The sequence below is a fragment of the Hemibagrus wyckioides genome, linkage group LG16 (assembly GCF_019097595.1).
Source record: "Hemibagrus wyckioides isolate EC202008001 linkage group LG16, SWU_Hwy_1.0, whole genome shotgun sequence".
Classification (NCBI taxonomy): Eukaryota; Metazoa; Chordata; class Actinopteri; order Siluriformes; family Bagridae; genus Hemibagrus; species Hemibagrus wyckioides.
The window spans coordinates 22,094,372-22,114,403 of record NC_080725.1 but is presented as its reverse complement, the minus strand read 5'-3'; the positions used below and the strand labels follow the sequence as shown (position 1 = coordinate 22,114,403).

The window sequence follows — 20,032 nt, the reverse complement described above, 5'->3', positions numbered from 1 at the left end:
ACTCTGTCGGTAGCAATTCATTATCACTCATCAATACTCATTTCCATTTTGACCAGTGTATATTTCTCACCATCGATTCGGACAGTGTTAGGAAACAGAAACATGTCAGTGGCAAAAAAACTGGAAGAAAAAACAAAAAACAAAACTTTTTTTTTTAAAAGAAGGAATTATTAAACGGTCAGGAGTCAAGCGTGGAGAGAAATGACGAAGGACACGAGAAGATTGAGTGGAAGGTAAAAAACGGCAGCCTAAGCAAACACACACACACACACACACACACACACCCTGAGTTCATACAAGCAAGCGACAAGGTTAACAACTCCATCATCAGTCATCAGCTTCATATTAAGCTTTGACTCTATAAAATGTAAACAGTGTCATTATCAGTGTTATATCAGCTACTATTACAAAGTTGGTAAAAATTCAACACTCTAGGGTTATTTTTAAATGTTTTTATTGACTCTAATTCTGATCGATTTTTAATTTCTGTATCGGAGACGAGTCACGTTGCTCTAAAAACCCAAAAGAAACAGAAATAAAATCCTGAACTGATGCTACTTAAAGAGAGCCAGGGGTTAAAGGGGACGAGAAAAAGCTGTTTACTGTCATGAAGTGGGTGTAAACATAAACAAAAATAAATAACAACAACAACAAAAAAATGATAGAAAATGATACCATTTTTTTTATTTAATAAATGACTGAATTAATTAATTAATTCATGTATTAATGTGAAAGAAAATAAAAAAATAAAAATAAATAACTTTTCAAAGATTTACTAGTCTGGTTTATTTACATTTTATTTTTGTTATTTTATTTATTTATTTATTTATTTATTTATTTATTTATTTATTTATTTATTTATTTATTTTTAATTCTGGTGTCAGGTACAGTTAATTATTTTCAACTCAGTTAAATGTTTTTTCCCCTAAAACAATGTGAAAGAAAATCTTTAACAACAACAACAAAAAAAGAAATATTTAAAAATGTATGTCTTTTTTATATTTTATATTTATTATTTTATTCTTAAAAAATGAATTACTATTATTATTATTATTATTATTATTATTATTATTTTATTTATTTATTTATTTATTTATTTATTTATTTATTTATTTATTTATAATGGGAATTTTGGTATCAGGTACAGTTAAAAACTATAAACAAAATTACTATGGAAATAAGAAAAAAATTGGAAAAAAAAGTAGTACTGCATATTTTTGCAAAAAAAAATGAACATAAAAAAAAATCCAAAAAAAAAAAATTCCTAGCTTAGTTTTGGAGTCATGTGGCAAAAAAGAAAAATAGATTGTGGCAAAAAAAATTTGGACACAAGAAAACAAACAAACAAAAAAAAAACAAACATGACACAAAAAATATACAAAAATATTTCTTATTTTTTTAAGGGAAAAAACAAAGCTTGTTGTTTTTCCTAATTAGAATTTTTAAATTAAAATAAAAATTATTAAATCAAATTTCAGTAATCTGTAAAACCCTGATACTTTGTATTTAAAATATATTTTGCAATTTAATTAATTAATTAATTAATTAATTAATTAATTAATATTTAATTTTGTCTTTCATTGTTACTCGCTGTTAACTTAAACTCAAACTAAAAACACAGCCATTTGTGTTTATAATTGAATTTGCCTTAGAACACTCAGATGAATAAACAAATTATAGAATAAACTTACAGGAAATGATGTCACTTTGTCGCTTGCTGATGTGAACACAGAGTGTAACATTATACAGAGTAAAGTAGTCAAGAAACCAACAGTAAAGTTCCTACAATGATGTTGACATCCCAGTGTCATGCACACGTCTTTGTCCCTTAAGTAAGTATGTACACACACACACACACACACACACACACACACATGTTGGCTTGCAGTCAGTGTGAACATGTCGGTGACCCTCCGGCTTCATGCTGAGGTTGTAAACAAGACTTCTGTGTGTTCAACCGAGGAGAAATCTCATAGGAGGGTCACCACAAAGTCCTCACGAGATTGTTAAATAGCACGGGAAAAAAAATTCCGACTGGGAAAAAAAAATGTCAGTAAAATCCCTTCTATTATTGTTTTTATTTTATTTTATTTTTTTCAATTCTGATGGCAATGGAGATGAATCCGAATAGGAATGGAAATCCAGGAGATGATTTTCTCCTCCGTCCCGCTCGTCAGTTTACGGATCGTTTGTTCCTGCTGGATAAAAATGGACGAGAACAAAATGCGCGAAAGGCACCACTGAAGCTGTCCACGCCCATGTCCACACTGTCCCTTTTCCCAAAGCTCTAGTGGAGAAGCTCCTAAAAAATGGCAGGTGATTAAAAGATTTTGTTGTTGCAAAAATCAGTCTGGAGCATTATAATACAAAATGCTTTCACAGCAAAAGGATTCTGGGAAACGACGACCGGCTCGCTCCTCCTGTACGCTCCTACGATATCCGAACGAAAGGAAATGGGCAAAGTGTGTGTATATGTGTGTGTGTGTGTGTGTGAGATGCCATGGAAATTCTTTACAGGAACCCTGTTGCAGTCGATAAAGTGGAAACAGAAGAAGTCCGGCTAGTGAATTGTGGGAACGTCTCCGATCCAGGCTCGAGGCAGCGGTCTGGGACACACGTATTCGTTCTGGAAAAGGAAAAGAAAAAGAAGATGATTAGCACAAGACGAATCTTCAGGTGTTTTTTCCTCAAACCGGTGCAGTGAAATGAATTCCGTTCAGGTTAATTACTGTGTCAGAGTGCAAGCATGCATGGTCGAGTTTGATAAAAACAGGGTGATGGGACGCGTGAAATGAACTCCCGAGCAGAAGTGCACTACGACGCCATGCTTGTCCAAAGATCGCTCTTTAAGATGATAATTAAAATGCAGGTGAAGGAATAAAGCGCTTCGATCTGGACAGAGTGACCTTGCCATTGTGGGCGCTTTATCTTAAATAGATTACATTAAAAACTCTCCTGAATACCAATCTGGGTTATGAGCTCAAAAAGAAAATTCGCTTGAATTACCCTGGAGTTCGGCGCAGGGGTTTCTACGTTATTGAAGAGTTTTCTAACAAGATTCAGAACAATGTTCTTGTTAGGACACATAGGTTTACCAAAGCAAAGGTAATGTGTCGTGTAGTGGACGTTGTGTGTTCTAACCATCAACTGACCTCATCTCAGGAAGGTGTTGGATGTTATGGAGCTCATGTGCTGCACAGTGTTACCTTTTTAAGCTAGTACAACACATAAGACTTGGAAAGCTTGGAATTTTCTGCACAACACTCAATACATCAGCAAGATTTGTGCATTTTGTTTATTTATTCACAACAGTCATAAAGTTCATATATATCTAATTTAAATTTATATATATATATATATATATATATATATATATATATATATATATATATATATGCCTGTGGTATATATATATTTGATATTATTATTATTATTATATATTTATTTCATTTTTAGGATTTATTTTTTGTTTTGTTGCAAAAGCTTTCTATTTTTCGTACTTTTTTAAATTTATTTTTGTTTGTTTCTATAGAATTTTTTTTAACAAAGCATGATACCAAAACTACAATAAAAAGTGAATGAAATAAAATTAAAATCAATAAAATATTAAATTAAAATAAATTATATATATATATATAGTTTTCTTTCTACATTTTTCACATTTCTATATATTTTTTTCACCCTTTGCTTGTACATGTAATTATATTTAAATTTTTATTGCATTAATTTTTATTTAAAATTTTCAAAAAGTCAGAAAGCATTTCACTGCCTGTGGTACTGTGTAAAAAGTGGTCAATGAAAAGCGAGAGCAAATCAAGACCAAACCAGCAAATCTAACGTCAACCAATTTGTTGCGCCAATGATGTGGAGTTTTTCTAGAAGAAGAAATAAGTCAAATGAAGAAAAGACAACACAAACTCTTAATGAGACCAAAACCCAAAGTCCACATAGAACTAGACATGTCAAAATCAAAGACAATACAGAAAACCGTCTGGAGACTGGAAAAATTCACTGCATTAAAAAAACAACAACTTTACCCTTGAAATCGTGTCCAAAAAAAGCTCATGAATCAGGGGCTCATATTTTCTAAACATGAATCATCTCAGCTTCTGCAGCAGATCCTCTGGAGCTGTTTATCCAATCACATGCATTTATGGAAATTATTCAGCTGAAGGCAGAACTTAAGCTCACAGAGAGCTAGAGAAATCAGAACCAAAAGGTTATTTTTTTCCCATTTCCCCCTCCCAGCCTGATTACGGAATTAAATAACATGTAAACAAGGTCATGGGAGAAATGTATTAGAACATAGCTCTGACTGGAAAAATACATTTCTAACTGGGAAAAAATCCATCCCTTTGTTTTCATCATAAACAAACCGCTAGCTCCCCATACATGTCTCTCTCTCTCTTAATCCATATAACCACTATTAGCCACACCCCCCTTTCAGTCACTCTGAGCTATAGCTCACTAAATTACTCGCTAAATAATTACCTTCGCCTGTCGCTTGTTACTTAGCAAGCATCCTTTAGAATGAAAAATGATCTTTTTATCCTCAAGCTGAGGTTCATTTCGATGGATTTGTCTTATTGAGGTATGTTATAACTTGTATGTGGACTCTTTAATGCCGACTTCACGGATCACGGTTGTTTTCACACTGCACTATCTAGGGGAGCATTCAGTCACTGCTGTGTTCATACTGCACCATGGATCGGCGACAGGAGTGCATGATTTCACAATCGCAGACAACTCTGGTCCGCAAACTGTGTTTCAGAATCGAACTTACGTGAGAAATAACGCAAGATCACACGTGAGATCAGACTTCTCAAAGTCAAAAAAGCTTTATTGTCACTTCAACCATATATAGCTGATGCAGTACACAGTGAAGTGAAACAACGTTCCTCCTAGACCAAAGGTGCCACACAGAACACAGACAAAGTACAGTGACGCAGACAAACATAGAGCTATAGCTATACTTAAGGTGCAATCTTTAGTAAAAACTAGACATACAACAGAAGTGCACAGGATGACAAGACAAGACAGTGCAGACAAACAACATGTAGACCGGCTCTGTGTAAAAGAACAGTGTATACAGTGAGTGCACCAATTAAAGTGACACATGTAAACAGGATCAATATAAAGTGTAAAGTGTAATGTAAAGTGACATATGGGTGCAAACAGGACAATTTGTGTGTATGTGTGTGTGTGTGTGTATGTGTGTGTGTGTCCAGCACGAGACCACGCAAAAAGTTCACAATCCAAATGGTCAGCGCGGGGAACAAGGACTGTGCGTTCTGTATAACTGAACAAATGAATAATTTTGCAATGTGCTGCTGCTGATGCGGCTGGTTATGCAAATGTTTCTGCTTTATTTCTGTTTGATGCAATTGTAAAGCGTATTTATTCTGATATAACTATATTTAAGACATTTTTTTTCTGATAAAAACCTATAAACTCTATTAAACTATAATATTGTGCTCCAACTGAAGCAATGCTTGCTGATATTGTGGTCTATAACTCCTCCCCGAACTGACTGCTGCCCTGTATCTCGCTCTCTCATTGGCTGTAGTCCTCTTTAGAGCTCCTTTCACACTGCAGGACTTTAAGTCACCGAAAGGTCCGGATATTTAGCATGCTAAATATCTTACGGGAGTCGGTGACTCAGCGGCAAATCGGTCAGATCGTGTCTTTGATCATTCACACTGTGCGACTGTCACCAAACTTATGAAAAATCTTAAATCCCAGTAATCTGAGACGATAAACATAAACAATATGTTCAGTCTTTCAGCCATGCTGCTGAAAGGTATTTGATAAAACAGGAAATTCCTCCTGTGATTCCTCTGACGTACAGTTCTTCTCTTCACTTTCTGACCCATCGGAATAAAAAAAAAAAAAACCCAGGCAAATCCTTATTTTAATAGCCCCAGAGCTCAAATAGCTCAAAAAGAAAATGTGGTGAAATCCGGGCCTTAATTATGCTGAAGCTGGGCTAAAATCTCCCAGAGGGAAAAAGACAATCTCAGCATTTCTCTACACTCGGAAAATGTAGAGCGAGCCGGAAAAGGAAGCCGGGTAACATGTTCTCTGGCAGCTGTATCCATAATGATCTTTAAATATAATATTCACAACATAATGCATAATGTATAGATATATATTTTTGTACAGTTTGTACATTTCATGAACTGGCACAAAATAGCATGCTTCTTTTTAAAAATGTGGTTGTATGTGTTGTAGCTCGGGATTTCACGAGTGCATCAGAAACCTATCTAAAAATAAACCCACTTCAGACTTTCTGCTGGAGCAAGCAGGATTAATCAGAATTCTGTTATGAATGGATGGAAGTGGACAGAATTCCTTCAGGAGATGTGTAATTGGTCAGAATCCTTTGAAAATTGTTTTTGGTGTTTTTTAGAATTTCTCCAGCGTAAGTGGGATTGGTCAGTATTTCTTATGGAGTGAATAGGATTGGGCAGAATTCCAACAGGAGTGGGAGGTTTGTGAGGAATCCTACAAATGTTGATGCGATTGGTTGGGATTCCCTCAGGTGTTGGTGGGATTGGTCATGGTTGGGTCAGAATTCCATCAAGTGTTGGTAGGATAGGTTAGAACTTCTTCGGTCTGGGTGGAATTGGTCAAAATGCCTTTATGCATTGAATGGGATTGGTGAGAATTCCATCAAGACTGAGTGTGAATGTCAGAATTGCTTCAGGTGTGGGTTGGATTGGTCAGAATTCCTTTGGAAGAAGTGGAATTGTTCAGAATTCCTTCAGGACTCAGTGTGATTGGTCAGAATTGCCTCAGGTGTCGGTGGAATTGATTAGAATTCTTTTGGATGATTTTTTTGGTCAGAATTCCTTCTGGACTAAGTGGGATTGTTCAGAATTAAACTTGCTGTGCTTGGTCAGAAATACTTCAGGTGTGGGTCAGGTTGGCCAGAACTGCTTATGGTATGGGTGGAATAGATCAAAATTCCTTTACAGATTGAATGGGATTGGTTAGAATTCCAACAGGACTGAGTGTGGTTAGTCAGAATTGCCTCAGAATTCCTTTGGAAGAAGTGGGATTGGTCAGAATTCCTTTGGAAGAGGTGGGATAGGTCAGAATTCCTTCTGGAGTAAGTGGGGTTGTTCAGAATTCCTCCATCAGGACTTGGTGTGCTTGGTCAGAAATACCTAAGGTGTTAGTGGGATTGGTCAGAATTCCATTAGGACTGGGTGTGGTTAGTCAAAAATCTGTCAGGTGATGGTGGGATTTGTTAGAATTCCTTCCACTGTAGATGGGATTGGTCAGAATTGCGTTGTGAGGAGTGGGATTGGTCAGAAGTGTTAACTAGTTGTTGTTTACATTGTTAAAGCGAAACATCTTTCAGGATCTTCCTGTTTATTAGTGCATTTAAAATGTCAGTGCTTCTTTAGGCTACAGTTTTAACAACAAGTAAATAGGTCAATCCAATAAATGTGCAAAATAATAGTTGTTAGTAACACTATTTATTTATTTTTTAAATGCATTTGTTTTTGTTTAGAGACTGTCATATATGGAAGCTGATGTCCATCAACACTGCAGGCCAACCTGAACAGGATCTAGCTCTTTAACTTAGCTTAATTGCTGTTATAATGCATAAACAATAAATATGAACTGGATGTCATTTTCATTATTAATTATTATATTTACAATGTGAAAATGTTTCGAAAATATTTCTGTTTAATTACGTATATATACAAGAACCCTGAAGCTCTCAAGATTCATGGTGTAGAAAAGGCCACAGATGCTACAAGCTTTGGTTTGTTTGTAAACAGGAAGCATAAATGTGATGCAAGACCCGAGTTTTGGATCGCTGACGCTGACGAACAAGGTGCATAAAAATTAACACTCATGAACACTCATAACTCTCTGCCCTTCAGATAAGCTGTGGATTTTTACTGCACTCCAATTTTATGGCCAGGTGTTTGCATGTGATATGGACCTGCTGGAAAGGACTTAAAAAAATAAAATAAAATCTGCCAGCTGCCAGTTCACGCTGTGGTGGGAATTAGAGGTGTGCACTGGGACAGAGATCCCATGGGGCAAAGAAAACTGCCGAAGGGGTAGTTTTAAAAAAAAAAAAAATTTAAACTCACGAAACAAAGAAGCCACATTAATAAACAAGAGAGTGTACTGCTTGTGCCAGATTGGTTAATTTACTGCATTCATTCATTCATCTTCTGTAGCTGTGCTTAAAATGACAAATTTGTTTAAAATTTGAGAAATAGAACTGTCTAAATTCATTGCAAAATATCATAGGTGGGTACAAACACTGAAAGAGGGGATTGTTTCGGATTGGGCAGCAACTGCTGTGAGTGGGATCGGTCAGAATTTCTTCTGAAATGAGTGGTATTGGTCAAAATTGCTTAAGGAGTGGGTGAGATTGTTTAGAATTCCTTCAGGAATGATGAGAATCATCACACATTCTTTGTAAGTGAGTGGAATTGTTCAAACATTCTGCTGGAACAGGCAGAATTGGTCAGAATTCCACCAGGACTGGGTTACTCGTTGAGTGGGTGGAATTGATTAGAATTCTCTCAGGTATAGGTGGGATTAGTGAGACTTGGATGGGTGAGATGGAATAACATACATGAAATGCATCAATCAGGATTTAGGCACATAGACAGCGCTGGTTAAAGTGGTAAATGACCTACTACTGGTTGTGCTGTAGTGCGACTTTTGACACCATGGATCATTCTGTTCTCTTCGGTAGAGTAAAGAATGATGTTGAAGTTAAGGAAATACCCCCCCAGGTCTTAGTTGACTGCTCATTGTCAGTTTGTAGATGTAAATGGTGGTTGATCTATGCATACTAAGGTAAAGTTTGGCGATCCGCAAGGTTCTATTTTAGGCCCACTGCTTTTTTTCTGATTGATTTATAAACATGGTGTTATCTGGTCTTTTATTTGAAGCTCATGTATATTATACTTCTAGGAGAGCCTTCTTTCTTCTCAGAACTATTACTAAGATAAGAAATATAATGCCCCCAGTGATGCAGACAAAATTCGTTCACGCTTTTGCTAGGTTTGGTTAGTGCCTTACTGTCTGGAAGTTCCAGCAAATTTAACTGAAGGCAAGATGCCTTTATTATTATCACACAGACAAAACAGCACAGAGGAATTCTTTCCTTCGTATATCCTAGCTGAGGAAGTTGGGGTCAGAGCAAAGGGGCAGCTATGATACAGCACTCCTGGAGCAGAGAGGGTTAAGGGCCTTGCTCAATAGCCCAGCAGTGGAGCTTGGTGGTGCTTGGGCTTAAAGCCCGATCCTCCGATCAACAACCCAGAGCCATAACCACTTGAGCCACCACTGCCTCACAATAACTAAATGCAAAAACAAGCTCCAGCTAGTTTAGAATGTAGAAGTACAGAACCAGAGGATGTGATCATCCATGCTGCATTGGCTCCCAGTTGAATTTTGCATTGATTATAACCCTTTTGGTGAACTAGGATGTTTTAAAGGTTGTCTTTTCCCCGACTCTTACATGTTCACTCAGGGTTGTTGAAGGTGGAATGGCTGGCTGCTTTATGTCTGAGATTAGCCCTCATGTCTGTGTTTGCTTCGGGCTCTGCCTTTAAGTTGCTGTCAAAGCTAGTCTTGCCCGAAGCCGTGCTTGCACACAATATACTGTACATCGTCCTTAACCATTAGCAAACTTAATAATCTCTCTCTATCTATTTATCTCTCTCTCTTTCTCTCAACCTTCATATGCTAATCCCGAGATTCCTGTTCTGCTTTCCTGATCTGCCTGATCCATCTGGATACCCTACATTTGATTGGACTCTCATCACTTGGAAACTGCTCACTGCTAATGATGTCCCCACAGGGGCAGCCTGGAGATACAGGACATTACTCTGGAAGGTAGCACTTAGAAACCATGATGTCCGTTTTTAAAACTGAATTGAATTGAGTAGTCAGAATTGCTTCAGGATTGGATGAAAGGGCAAGAGACTGGTCAGAATTCCACCAAAAGTGGGTGCAGGGTTGCTACAAGTACAGCTAAACAACCAGCAGATCATGACATTACAGATGTTTTCATTGCCAAACACAACATGAATACCCCACACCAGGGGTGTCTGATCTTATCCGGAAAGGTCCAACCAAGCAGGAGCCACACCTGAGTCTACAGCAGGGGTGTCAAACTGGATCCACAAAGAGCCGTGTGGGTGCAGGTTTTCATTCCAACCGAGCAGAAGCCACACCTGTCATTTATTTGTATCCAGTAGTTTCCAGTGTTATCAATACTTCCATATTTTCTCTCCTGTAAGTCTTGTTCATTACCGAGCCCGTGTTTCTGGTTTTTCGAAGATGTCTGATGCTTGTTACTATGGATTTGACTTTTCCATGCTTCCTGCCTGCCTGTGCTTCGAATTGCGATGATTATTATTTAACCCTACATAAACACCAAGCGCTCGGGTCCTTGATTTGACACAGTGAGACCGTTGCATCCTACGCTTTCTACTGAGTGAACCACTGTGAAGACAAGGTGATGACAACAAAGACAGCAGAACACTGAGATCCCTGGGCTACAGCGCTGACCTGAATAATTAGTGGACTCGGACTTCCTGGCAGCCTGCAATTATCACTGCACACAGAGAAGGCATGAAATGCTTACGGGCCAATAACATGCAGAATAATAATAATAATAATATTTTAAAAATAATAACTAAAGAAAAACACCCATAAAATGAGGACTGGCCCTTATGAGAAAGGCGAAGGCAGGCAGTAATTAGATCATAACTGTGAGGTTTAATTGCCTGGAGATAAACTTGGAGCAATTAGTTTGCACCGTGTCAGGCATGTACAAAAGCCAGAGCAAGACATGTGTCAGGCGAAAGTCGTCCCCGCGGCGTGTCTCCTGTCCAGGGCGCCAATTATCTCATTGTGTCTCGGGTATGACAGGCGCCTGGCTGCCGAGCGGCCTCTCCTCCTCCCCCGTCTCGGTGCAGGTGGAGGAAGTGATGTTTGGAAATATCCCTGAGCGTTTAATGAGGTTTTATGTCAGCGCTTCGGATTTAAATGGTGCATGTTGCACGATATAAAAGCTGTGACTGACAAGACGGGAGAGTGACCTTGGAGCTATGTTTCGACAGAGAGAGAGAGAGAGAGAGAGAGAGAGACAGATGACAAATAAACCCAGGCAGGAAGATGGAAGAAGAGAGCGTGGGTGAGAAAGCGATAGAGCGAGAGCTTTGTGTTAGCAGGAGTGCTCTCTGACTCATTCTGTATAACAAATGACACCAAGTCTCTCTTTCTGCATCTCTCTCTCTCTCCCTCTCTCTCTCTCTCTCTCTCTCTCTCTCCATCTTTCAATTCAATTCAATTAGCTTTATTGGCATGACCGGTACAGCAGTTACAGCATCTCTCCATCTGTCATTTGTCTCTGTCACTCTCTCTGCTGTGTCACTATCTACATCTATCTATCTATCTATCTATCTATCTATCTATCTATCTATCTATCTATCTATCTATCTATCTATCTATCTATCTATCTATCTATCTATCTATCTATCATCCATCCATCCATCCATCGTTTGTTTCTGCTATTTATATCTTCATCGCTCTCTGTACATGAACAAACTCTTCAGTTCGATGACTAGAATTTTACAGAAATGATTTTAATCAAACAATCAAACACTCGACTCCAGAACGATCGGCACCCTGGATTAAAAGATACTTAACACACTGCAGTGAAACCTACTGACAAAACAACCCAAACCACACAAACAGTAAACCCTGACCAGCACACTAACACCATCATCTCTCAGCTCTCTCATGCCTACTTACAGTATATTTCACCATGAAGCTGCAGCTAACAAACATTTCCATACACTGTGTTCAGGGAAAGATGGGATCGTCTCCCAGTGTGTTAGAGTTCCACCATGCAGAGAACACCAGAGCCGTAAAACCCTGCAACTTAAAAACTTCACTTTTAACATAAAGACACCAGAAGCCATTCTCTTCTCTTCTCTTCTCTTCTCTTCTCTTCTCTTCTCTTCTCTTCTCTTCTCTGTTTTTCTCTTCTCGTCTCTTTTCCTTTTTTCTTTTCTTTTCTTTTCTTTTCGTCTCTTCTCTTTTTTCATCTCTTCTGTTTTCTGTTCTTTTGTTTTCTTTTATTTCTTTTTTCCTCTTCTCTTCTCTTCTCTTCTCTTCTCTTCTCTTCTCTTCTCTTCTCTTCACTTCTCTTCTCTTCTCTTCTCTTTCTTTTTTCTCCTGTTCTCTTTTTTTCTTTTCTTTTTTCTCTTCTCTTCTCTTCTTTCATTTCTTTTCTTTTCTTTTCTTCTCTTCTCTTCTCTTCTCTTCTCTTCTCTTCTCTTCTCTTCTCTTCTCTTCTCTTCTTTCATTTCTTCTCTTCTCTTCTCTTCTCTTCTCTTCTCTTCTCTTCTCTTCTCTTCTCTTTTTAACATAAAGCTGCGAGAAGCCATTTTTCCTAATCTCTCTCCGGGATGGTAAACCAATCAGATGCCTCATGTTGGAGTTTGGAGAAAAATAAGCTTAGGAGGAGATTCAGAAGGAGAAAAAGAAAAAGAAGAGTTTTCCCTTATGAGAAAAAGAAAAGGTGAGATTTTCTCTCAGCAGCCTGACTGCAGCCTCCACGTCTGCAGCATGCATTGGAGTGCCTGCAGGCTAAGAAATGCAGGCTTCATCTCCGTCCTTTCGCGAGCTCCAGGCTTCAATAATTCAACGATTTGCAGAGGGAATGTGAGCTGAGGTGAGGGTCTGGGGTTCGAGTGAGAGGATTAGCAACACCACGTAGCAGCATCTCTTAAGACTTTCACCTGCTGGGAAAAAAACCCTGCCCTCGTTATTAATTCATTATAAACCAAATCCAATCGAATAACACCTTTATATTAATGCGCGCTTTCTGATTATGCACGTTTCTATGGTAACAGCTCACAAGGGGGTCATACCCTGGATGCTCAACAGGAATGGATTTAGAAGAAAACAGTTATGAAGTTTTCTGGAAGGAGATTCAACATTTATGGAAGGAGTCTCCAGTCTCAGTGCTAAAGCTACGTTTTTGTTCTTTCTTGTTAAAATAAAAAGCTGATTTGGGACACGCCATTAAATAAACCACACAATACAATAAATCCCACATTTCTGCATTTCTGCTCTCCAGACATGCCGAGATTACAGTATCTGTGTCAGTACAATGAGCTGTGAGCCTCAGGAGATGGTTATCTCTCCAGCTGAGTGGAGCTCGCTGAAAACGCCGCTCTTTTGTGTTCTCGCTGTCAATCAACGCGCCTGCTTCCAGATATTTACGCCTGTAATTGATAGTGGAGTTAGCTGGGCTTTGTATCCGATGCCTCACGGAATTAGCCCGTTAATTCACCTCGCATCATGAACTTTTCGCCTCCAATCCACCCTCTCAGATCTGATCATTTTACTAAACATCTGGAATGTTCCACTCCACAGTGGAGGTTCATAAGAAGCTCAGATGAAAGGAGACACTCAAGACAAATACGGTTATATTTCCCACACAGATGTTTGTATCTTCAGAGTAAATGTTGAGATCAAACCCATTTCTTCTCTCTGAGACGCTCCAAGTGTCTGTCTGTCTATCTGTCTATCTATCTATCTATCTATCTATCTATCTATCTATCTATCTATCTATCTATCTATCTATCTATCTATCTATCTGTGTTTCTACCTGTATATCTATCTGTTTATTTATTTATCTTTATCTGTCTATCTGTATATCTCTCTCTCTCTCTCTCTCTCTCTGAAACTTACAGAATCAGACGGTTAGCTGGAGTTATTGACACCCCGGATGAATAGTAGTAAAAAAAAACATACAGTGAACTAAAAGATATTGCAGACGATGTGCAAAGTAATGCAGTTTGTTTATTTATTGATTGATTGATTTTAAATTATTGCCACTCTCTAATTTGATCTTATGATTATTTTCTACAAATCTTGCAGCCAACAAATGACATTTTTTTATTTCCCCATAATTATATATTTTATTTTATTTTTTTCTATTTATTTATTTATTGTTCTGACTTTTTTCCCCATGCCTTTTAATCAATGCTAATAATCAGCAGAACATCCTGAGGTATTTTCCTCCTCTTTATAACGCTGCAATTTCAAAAAGACTCTACTTTTATTGTTTAAAGAGCAAATATGGCAGTATGTTTAGTTCCAGGACCTGACCTCTAGCTTATATCCTCTCTCTCTCTCTCTCTCTCTCTCTCTCTCTCTCTTCCGCTTCTTACTGAAAAAAACTCCCTGTGTGTCCTGAAGATGAAGAAGTACCTCTGACTCACCCCTTCGAGCTGTTACTATAGAAACAACAACAATAATAATAATAGAACCAGTGCATTAACAGGAACCTGCTACTTTCCTCTCTAGGACCGAAGGTGCCTACCCCTGGTTTAGAGGCAGTAGGTGCGTTTACATGGACACTTGTAATCCGATCGTAACAGGACTAGAAGCACAATCAGATTAAAAAAGTGTCATGTAAACAATCAATCAGATGGAATTTGCCACATCTGATTAAAATTTCAATCGGATGGTAAGGGGTGGTTTAAACCATTTTTAGTCCGATCGAGAGGACATTTAAACACTTTATAGCATGTGCAATGACGCAAGAATGACGTATGACGTACGGATGTTGATACGAATGACGTATGACATACGGATTTTTTCGTGGACTGTGCGCATGTCAAAAGATCTAATCCGATTCTAATCATGTGTCATGTAAATGCGCTTAACAATCTGATTACTTTATACCGCGTTCATGTAAACACTGCGATCGGATTCGTCAATCTGATTGAATCCAATCCGATCTGATTAAAAAGTGTCCATGTAAACGCACCTAGTGTCACTGAGGAAGAGACAGGAGTCAGAGCTAGAGGTAGCAGAACTGAAGATGTTGAGGACAGGATTAGGAACGAGTACATCAGAGGGACAGCTCATGTTGGATGAGCCTGAGGTGACGGTGGTGAGGAGAAACTCCCTGAGATGATATGAGGAAGAAACCTTGAGAGGAACCAGGCTCAGAAGGGAACCTCATCCTCATTTGGGTGACACTGGACAGTAAATAATGTGACTGTAACTGATTAATGTCCTTTCTACAGCAGCAATCAAGGGCCCAGGGGGAACTATTAGGTCAGTGTAGTTTCTGAGGTCAATTATTAGTATCACTGTAGTTCTCATTGTTCTGTTCTTTTAACTTAAACTGAAAATCTTAATAACAAATAGATCATTTATCTATTTCGAGAAAACTCCGGCGCTTCATTCCGAGGTTTTGGAATCCGGCTCTGTCGACAAGCGCATGATAAACATTCCGGTTCGTCTAATCAGAAATTGGACAAAAAAGCAATAGAAAAAGCTCTGAAGCTCTGAGTCGTTTTCCAGGTCACAGTTTTTACCCTCTGCTTCTTTTCCTCTTTCCCTCTCTCTCTCTCTCTCTCTCTCTCTTATCACAGCAGACGATCAGATTCAAACCGTGTCAAATCTCTCTTTTCAAATCTGTCTTCTTCTTTTGTAGAAAACCCTTCAGGGAAAACATCGGGAATAGTTTTTCCGAAAGGGGAAGTGCCAGCTGCGGCTATTAATACACAACTCAATCAGACTGCTTGTGCAGGAGACAGTGGAAAGGAAATCACACGGAGAGGACGGGGTTATTAAAGCTGCACTCACTCACTCACTGCTAGTGTGTGTGTGTGTGTGTGTGTGTGTGTGTGTGTGTGTGTGTGTGTGTGCATAGAGCAGTCCATTTAGGGCCGGAAGTTTCTCCAGCACTCGTGATATACGCTGCTTGATTACAGAGAGCAAATGTGGGAAAAACCCTCTGTTTTTCTGAAAACTAACAAATATCCATCACCTCGTCTCTCAGGTACAGGCTACCACAGAAACACAACTTTTTCATTTATTAAATCAGTAACTTTTTTTTCCCACTCCAGAGCGACTCGTTCGTATTCCATCCCAATGACGTTCGCGTTAAAAAAACCACCGGGATGTAAAGAACGTTATCTCGATTAAAACACACAGCCGGAGAGAGAGGGAGCCTGAAAAGAGCGGAATATTCCTCACGAGCGAGTCGGAGAAACGCTGAGCGTTTAAGATGTGAACGATTACATTCATCTGAACACGGGGAAAATGTGTGTCTGGGGAACCGAGAGCAAACGCTTGACATCTCCTGCATGACAGAACAGTTTTTTTTACTCAGGAACAAAAAAAAAAAAAAAAATCTCCTTACTTTGTGCGGAAAAAAAATGTTTGCTGTTGTGATGTTACCGGAAATAATTCTGGGATGGAGTTTCTGGTACACAGGAAGTGTTTGGAAGGAGAAAGAACATCAGATTTACATTCTGGGTATTTAGCAGACACTTTCATCCAGAGAGACTTCATTCTTATACAATAGAAGTTAAGGGCCTTGCTCAGGGGCCCAGCAGTGGCAGCTTGGTGGAGCTGGGAATCAAACTCATAACCATCTGATCAGCAGGCCAACACCTTAACCACTAGGCTACTACACCCCCCTCACCCCTAAGCTACAAGATGTTTAATGTTACGAAATAAATCAGTGACGTAAAAAGTTTTCTCTTCTCCTTTCCTCTTTTCTTTTCTTATTTTTCTCTTCTCTTCTCTTCTCTTCTCTTCTCTTCTCTTCTCTTCTCTTCTCTTCTCTTCTCTTCTCTTCTCTTCCTTTTCTTTATTTCTTTTCTTTTTTCTTCCTTTTCTTTTTTGCTTTTCCTTTTTTTTATCTTTTCTTTTGTTTTCGTCTCTTCTCTTCTCTTTCTTTTCTTTTATTTCTTTTCTTTTCTCTTCTGACACTGGAGACTCCTTACCCTTTTCTTTTTTTTTCTTTCCCGTATCCATTTAAAGCTATAATATTTTTAATGCAGCAGTGAAATAAAAAGTTTTCAGTCATCTTATAGCAGCTGTAATCGTTCCTTTCCTTTCAATCTCCCTTTCTTTTCTGTCTCTAGAAGATATTTGGACAGAAAAATTTATTTCACTCATTTTATACTGAAAGAATAAACTGCTTAGTCCTGATCATGTACTGAAACCTGTCGCCTCTGACACTGGAGACTCCTTACACGAGAGTTAGTCATTAATGGTCAAGCAGAAGAGATCATGTGGCATTGTGAAAGAACTACTTTACTTTCATGGAAAAAAACAAACATAAAAAATAATAATTTTTGTAAATTGTTTTTAGAAATCTATTCATTTCTCTTCTCCTTTCCTTTTTTCTTTCTTTTCTTTTTTATATTCTCTTCTCTTTCTTTTCCTTAATTTCTTTTTTTTCCTCTTCTGACACTGGAGACTCCTTACATGAAAATATTAAATAATCTCATTTAGTCTTTTTTATCTCTTCTCTTCTCTTCTCTTCTCTTCTCTTCTCTTCTCTTCTCTTCTCTTCTCTTCTCTTCTCTTCTCTTCTCTTCTCTTCTCTTTTATTTAAATTTTGCCAAAATGCTGAAGGGACTGTAAACTCAAGAGACTCGATCCTCTGTAATCAGGACACTGATTAAAAGCCATAAAGATCCGTTTATCAGGTTAGACTCGTAGGAAAACAGTGCTTTAAACACTTTATATATTTAGTTTGTGTATTTATAATGTGGTGAATGAAGCCAAAATCAAAAAATCTGCCAGATTTCCAGAGCCAATGGAAATGTTTTCTGATTTGAATAAAGAAGATTCTGGAACTGACCCACAAGGTCCAGATTAAATCAGAAGCTACAGTCTGAGGTAGGAAGAAAACAGCCACAAAATGGAACTCATCCACATCTAATAAAGAGATGCAGCTCCCAAGCAGAGATCCGGGAAATCACATGACTTCACGCTGGACTTTGGGAAGGTCATGCAGTGATGTGGTCTTGGTGACGAAGGACGCCACCTACCAGGAAGGCAGGGTGAAGTTTCTGAGGTTGGGTTGTGAACTGAGTCTAACTCGAGCGTTCTCTTCACTCTGAGAGACGGTTATTAATCTTTCATTGCATGAAGCATGAGTGACACTAGAAAGGAGAAGTGAGTGACTCTGAGGAAGTAAACAATTCCACCTTCTTAAAACATGTCAGAAGTGAAGCTCTGAGAGATCTCTGCTTGTCAACTTCGTGCCTAACATTTCCTTTTTAAGGCCAGATGAAAACAGCTGGATTTTCGTCTGCAGGTTGGTTGAAACCTCAGACATCAGGTTGCTAATTCAGAAGAAGTTGAGAAGAAGTTTATTGAGTTTAATGTGAGGCTACAGTTCGTACGGTTTGTTTAGCGACTCAGGATCAGCTCGTAGCACTGGAGCAGTTTATGCTGACCAGCAGAGTCATGGGGTCAGGGTGTGGGAAGGACGAGAGAACATTTTGTTGCTGTTATGAACGATGTGATCAAAAGTATGCGCACCCCTCACCCTGACCATCACTGCCATATGTTCAACATTTTATTCCTTTGTGTTTTTTTTCTGTTATAGTCTCCTCTTCTCTTCTCTTCTCTTCTCTTCTCTTCTCTTCTCTTCTCTTCTCTTCTCTTCTCTTCTCTTCTCTTCTCTCTTTTCTTTTCTTTTCTTTTCTTTTCTCTTTTTTCTCTTCTATTCTTTACTTTACTTTCTTTTTACGTTTCTCTTTTCTTCTTCTTTGCTTTTCTTTTCTCTTTTTTTCCTTTCTCTTCTCTTCTTTTTCTTTTTGTATCTCTTTTTTGTCTTCTCTTCTCTTCTCTTCTCTTCTCTTCTCTTCTCTCTTTTCTTTTCTTTTCTTTTCTTTTCTTTACTTGGTGTTGCAGCACCACCGTGTTCATTCATGTACTCAGAAGAGCATTAGTGAGATCAGACTCTGATGTTGAGATGGTGAGAAGACTCCAGTTCCAGTTCATCCCCAAGGTGGTCAGTGGGGTTGAGTCAGAGTCCGAGTCGAGGTCAGAGTCCGAGTCAGGGCTGTGTGCAGGTCAGGACACTCGAGCTCTTCCTCTCTCTCCTGCAGCTCAGGGGTTTTGTGCTCCAGGGTTTTGTGGTGTCTCAGCTCTGTAGCTCCACTGAAGTGAAATTAAAACTCACAGAGTCAGACCCAGATACTGTATTATGTTTCTTCTATTAGATAAATCTCAGTCTTTTTGTTTGTTGAGGTAAAAATCCACAAAAGACTCAGTTGTTTCTTGGGGTGTAAGGAACCACGTTGCGTCCAGATTTGGCTCAGATTTCCTCGTATCATTAATTCACATCTAAGAAAAGAAGTCACTCTCGTTTAGCTGCTAACACACACACACACACACACACACACACAGCCGACTGCAATCAACAGCTGGATATAGGGCGTATCCTCACCAGGCTAAAGGCTAATAACATTCTAAAGCATTTGCGAGATCAGAGATCCGAAACATCGACGTTCCGGCGCCTTTAATTAGCGAACAAACCACCGGACGAGTCGTTTCCAAGTTCAAATCAACTCCGGTGTTTCAGCTTTATGAGGAATTTCCTCTGAACTCAGGCTGTTGAATGACGTTTTTAATTTAATTTCATTTCATTTTCACAGGCTCGGGCTCTCGGATTATTATTTTTATCACGCTGGGAAATCACGCTGTTAAGCTAAACAAGGACAAACAGGGTCAGCGATGTGAACATCGACTCCACTTACTGCCAGTGTTTATCTCCACAGGATTTTCTGATGGAGCTATTTGGCTGCTTCTACCTGTCCTTTTTTTTTCTTTCATAAATAATGAGAAAGGCTTCAACTCTAAACTCTAAAGCTTGTTTCAGAGATAAAGAAAACAACAACACATGCTAACGTCTTGCTTGTCGTATCAAAGTAAACGGCTTCATTTAGCTTCTTCTGGAACACAGTCAAGGAAGTTCTGTCTTTCTTTCTTTCTTTCTTTCTCAATGTAATTAATTGAGAAGTGTTGTTTCACACGTAAACATCATTTGAGGATGTCTCTTCATGCTCTGACCCCAGCTCACTCAGCATCACCTGCTAAATTAAACAAATCCCAAACCCCGTTCAACTCAAACAGCATTTTGTCATTAGAAAAGAAAATGTGCCGCCTTCTTCGCTACAGCTAAGTAACTACAGATAAGCAA

The 20,032-nt window shown here is 38.6% G+C and overlaps 1 protein-coding gene across 2 annotated transcripts in view; it reads right to left on the bottom strand.

The window, feature by feature from the left end:
- Positions 1-1,508: 1,508 nt before the first annotated feature.
- Positions 1,509-20,032, bottom strand: part of lrrtm4l1 (leucine rich repeat transmembrane neuronal 4 like 1) — a 50,253-nt gene continuing 31,729 nt past the window's right edge. For both annotated transcript variants that reach the window (XR_009206836.1, XM_058411054.1), the window contains exon 3: positions 1,509-2,626. Coding sequence is in view for 1 of the 2 variants with exons in the window: in XM_058411054.1 (XP_058267037.1) it covers positions 2,561-2,626 (66 nt within the window). In the remaining variant the exon portion in view is untranslated. The remainder of the gene's footprint in view (positions 2,627-20,032) is intronic.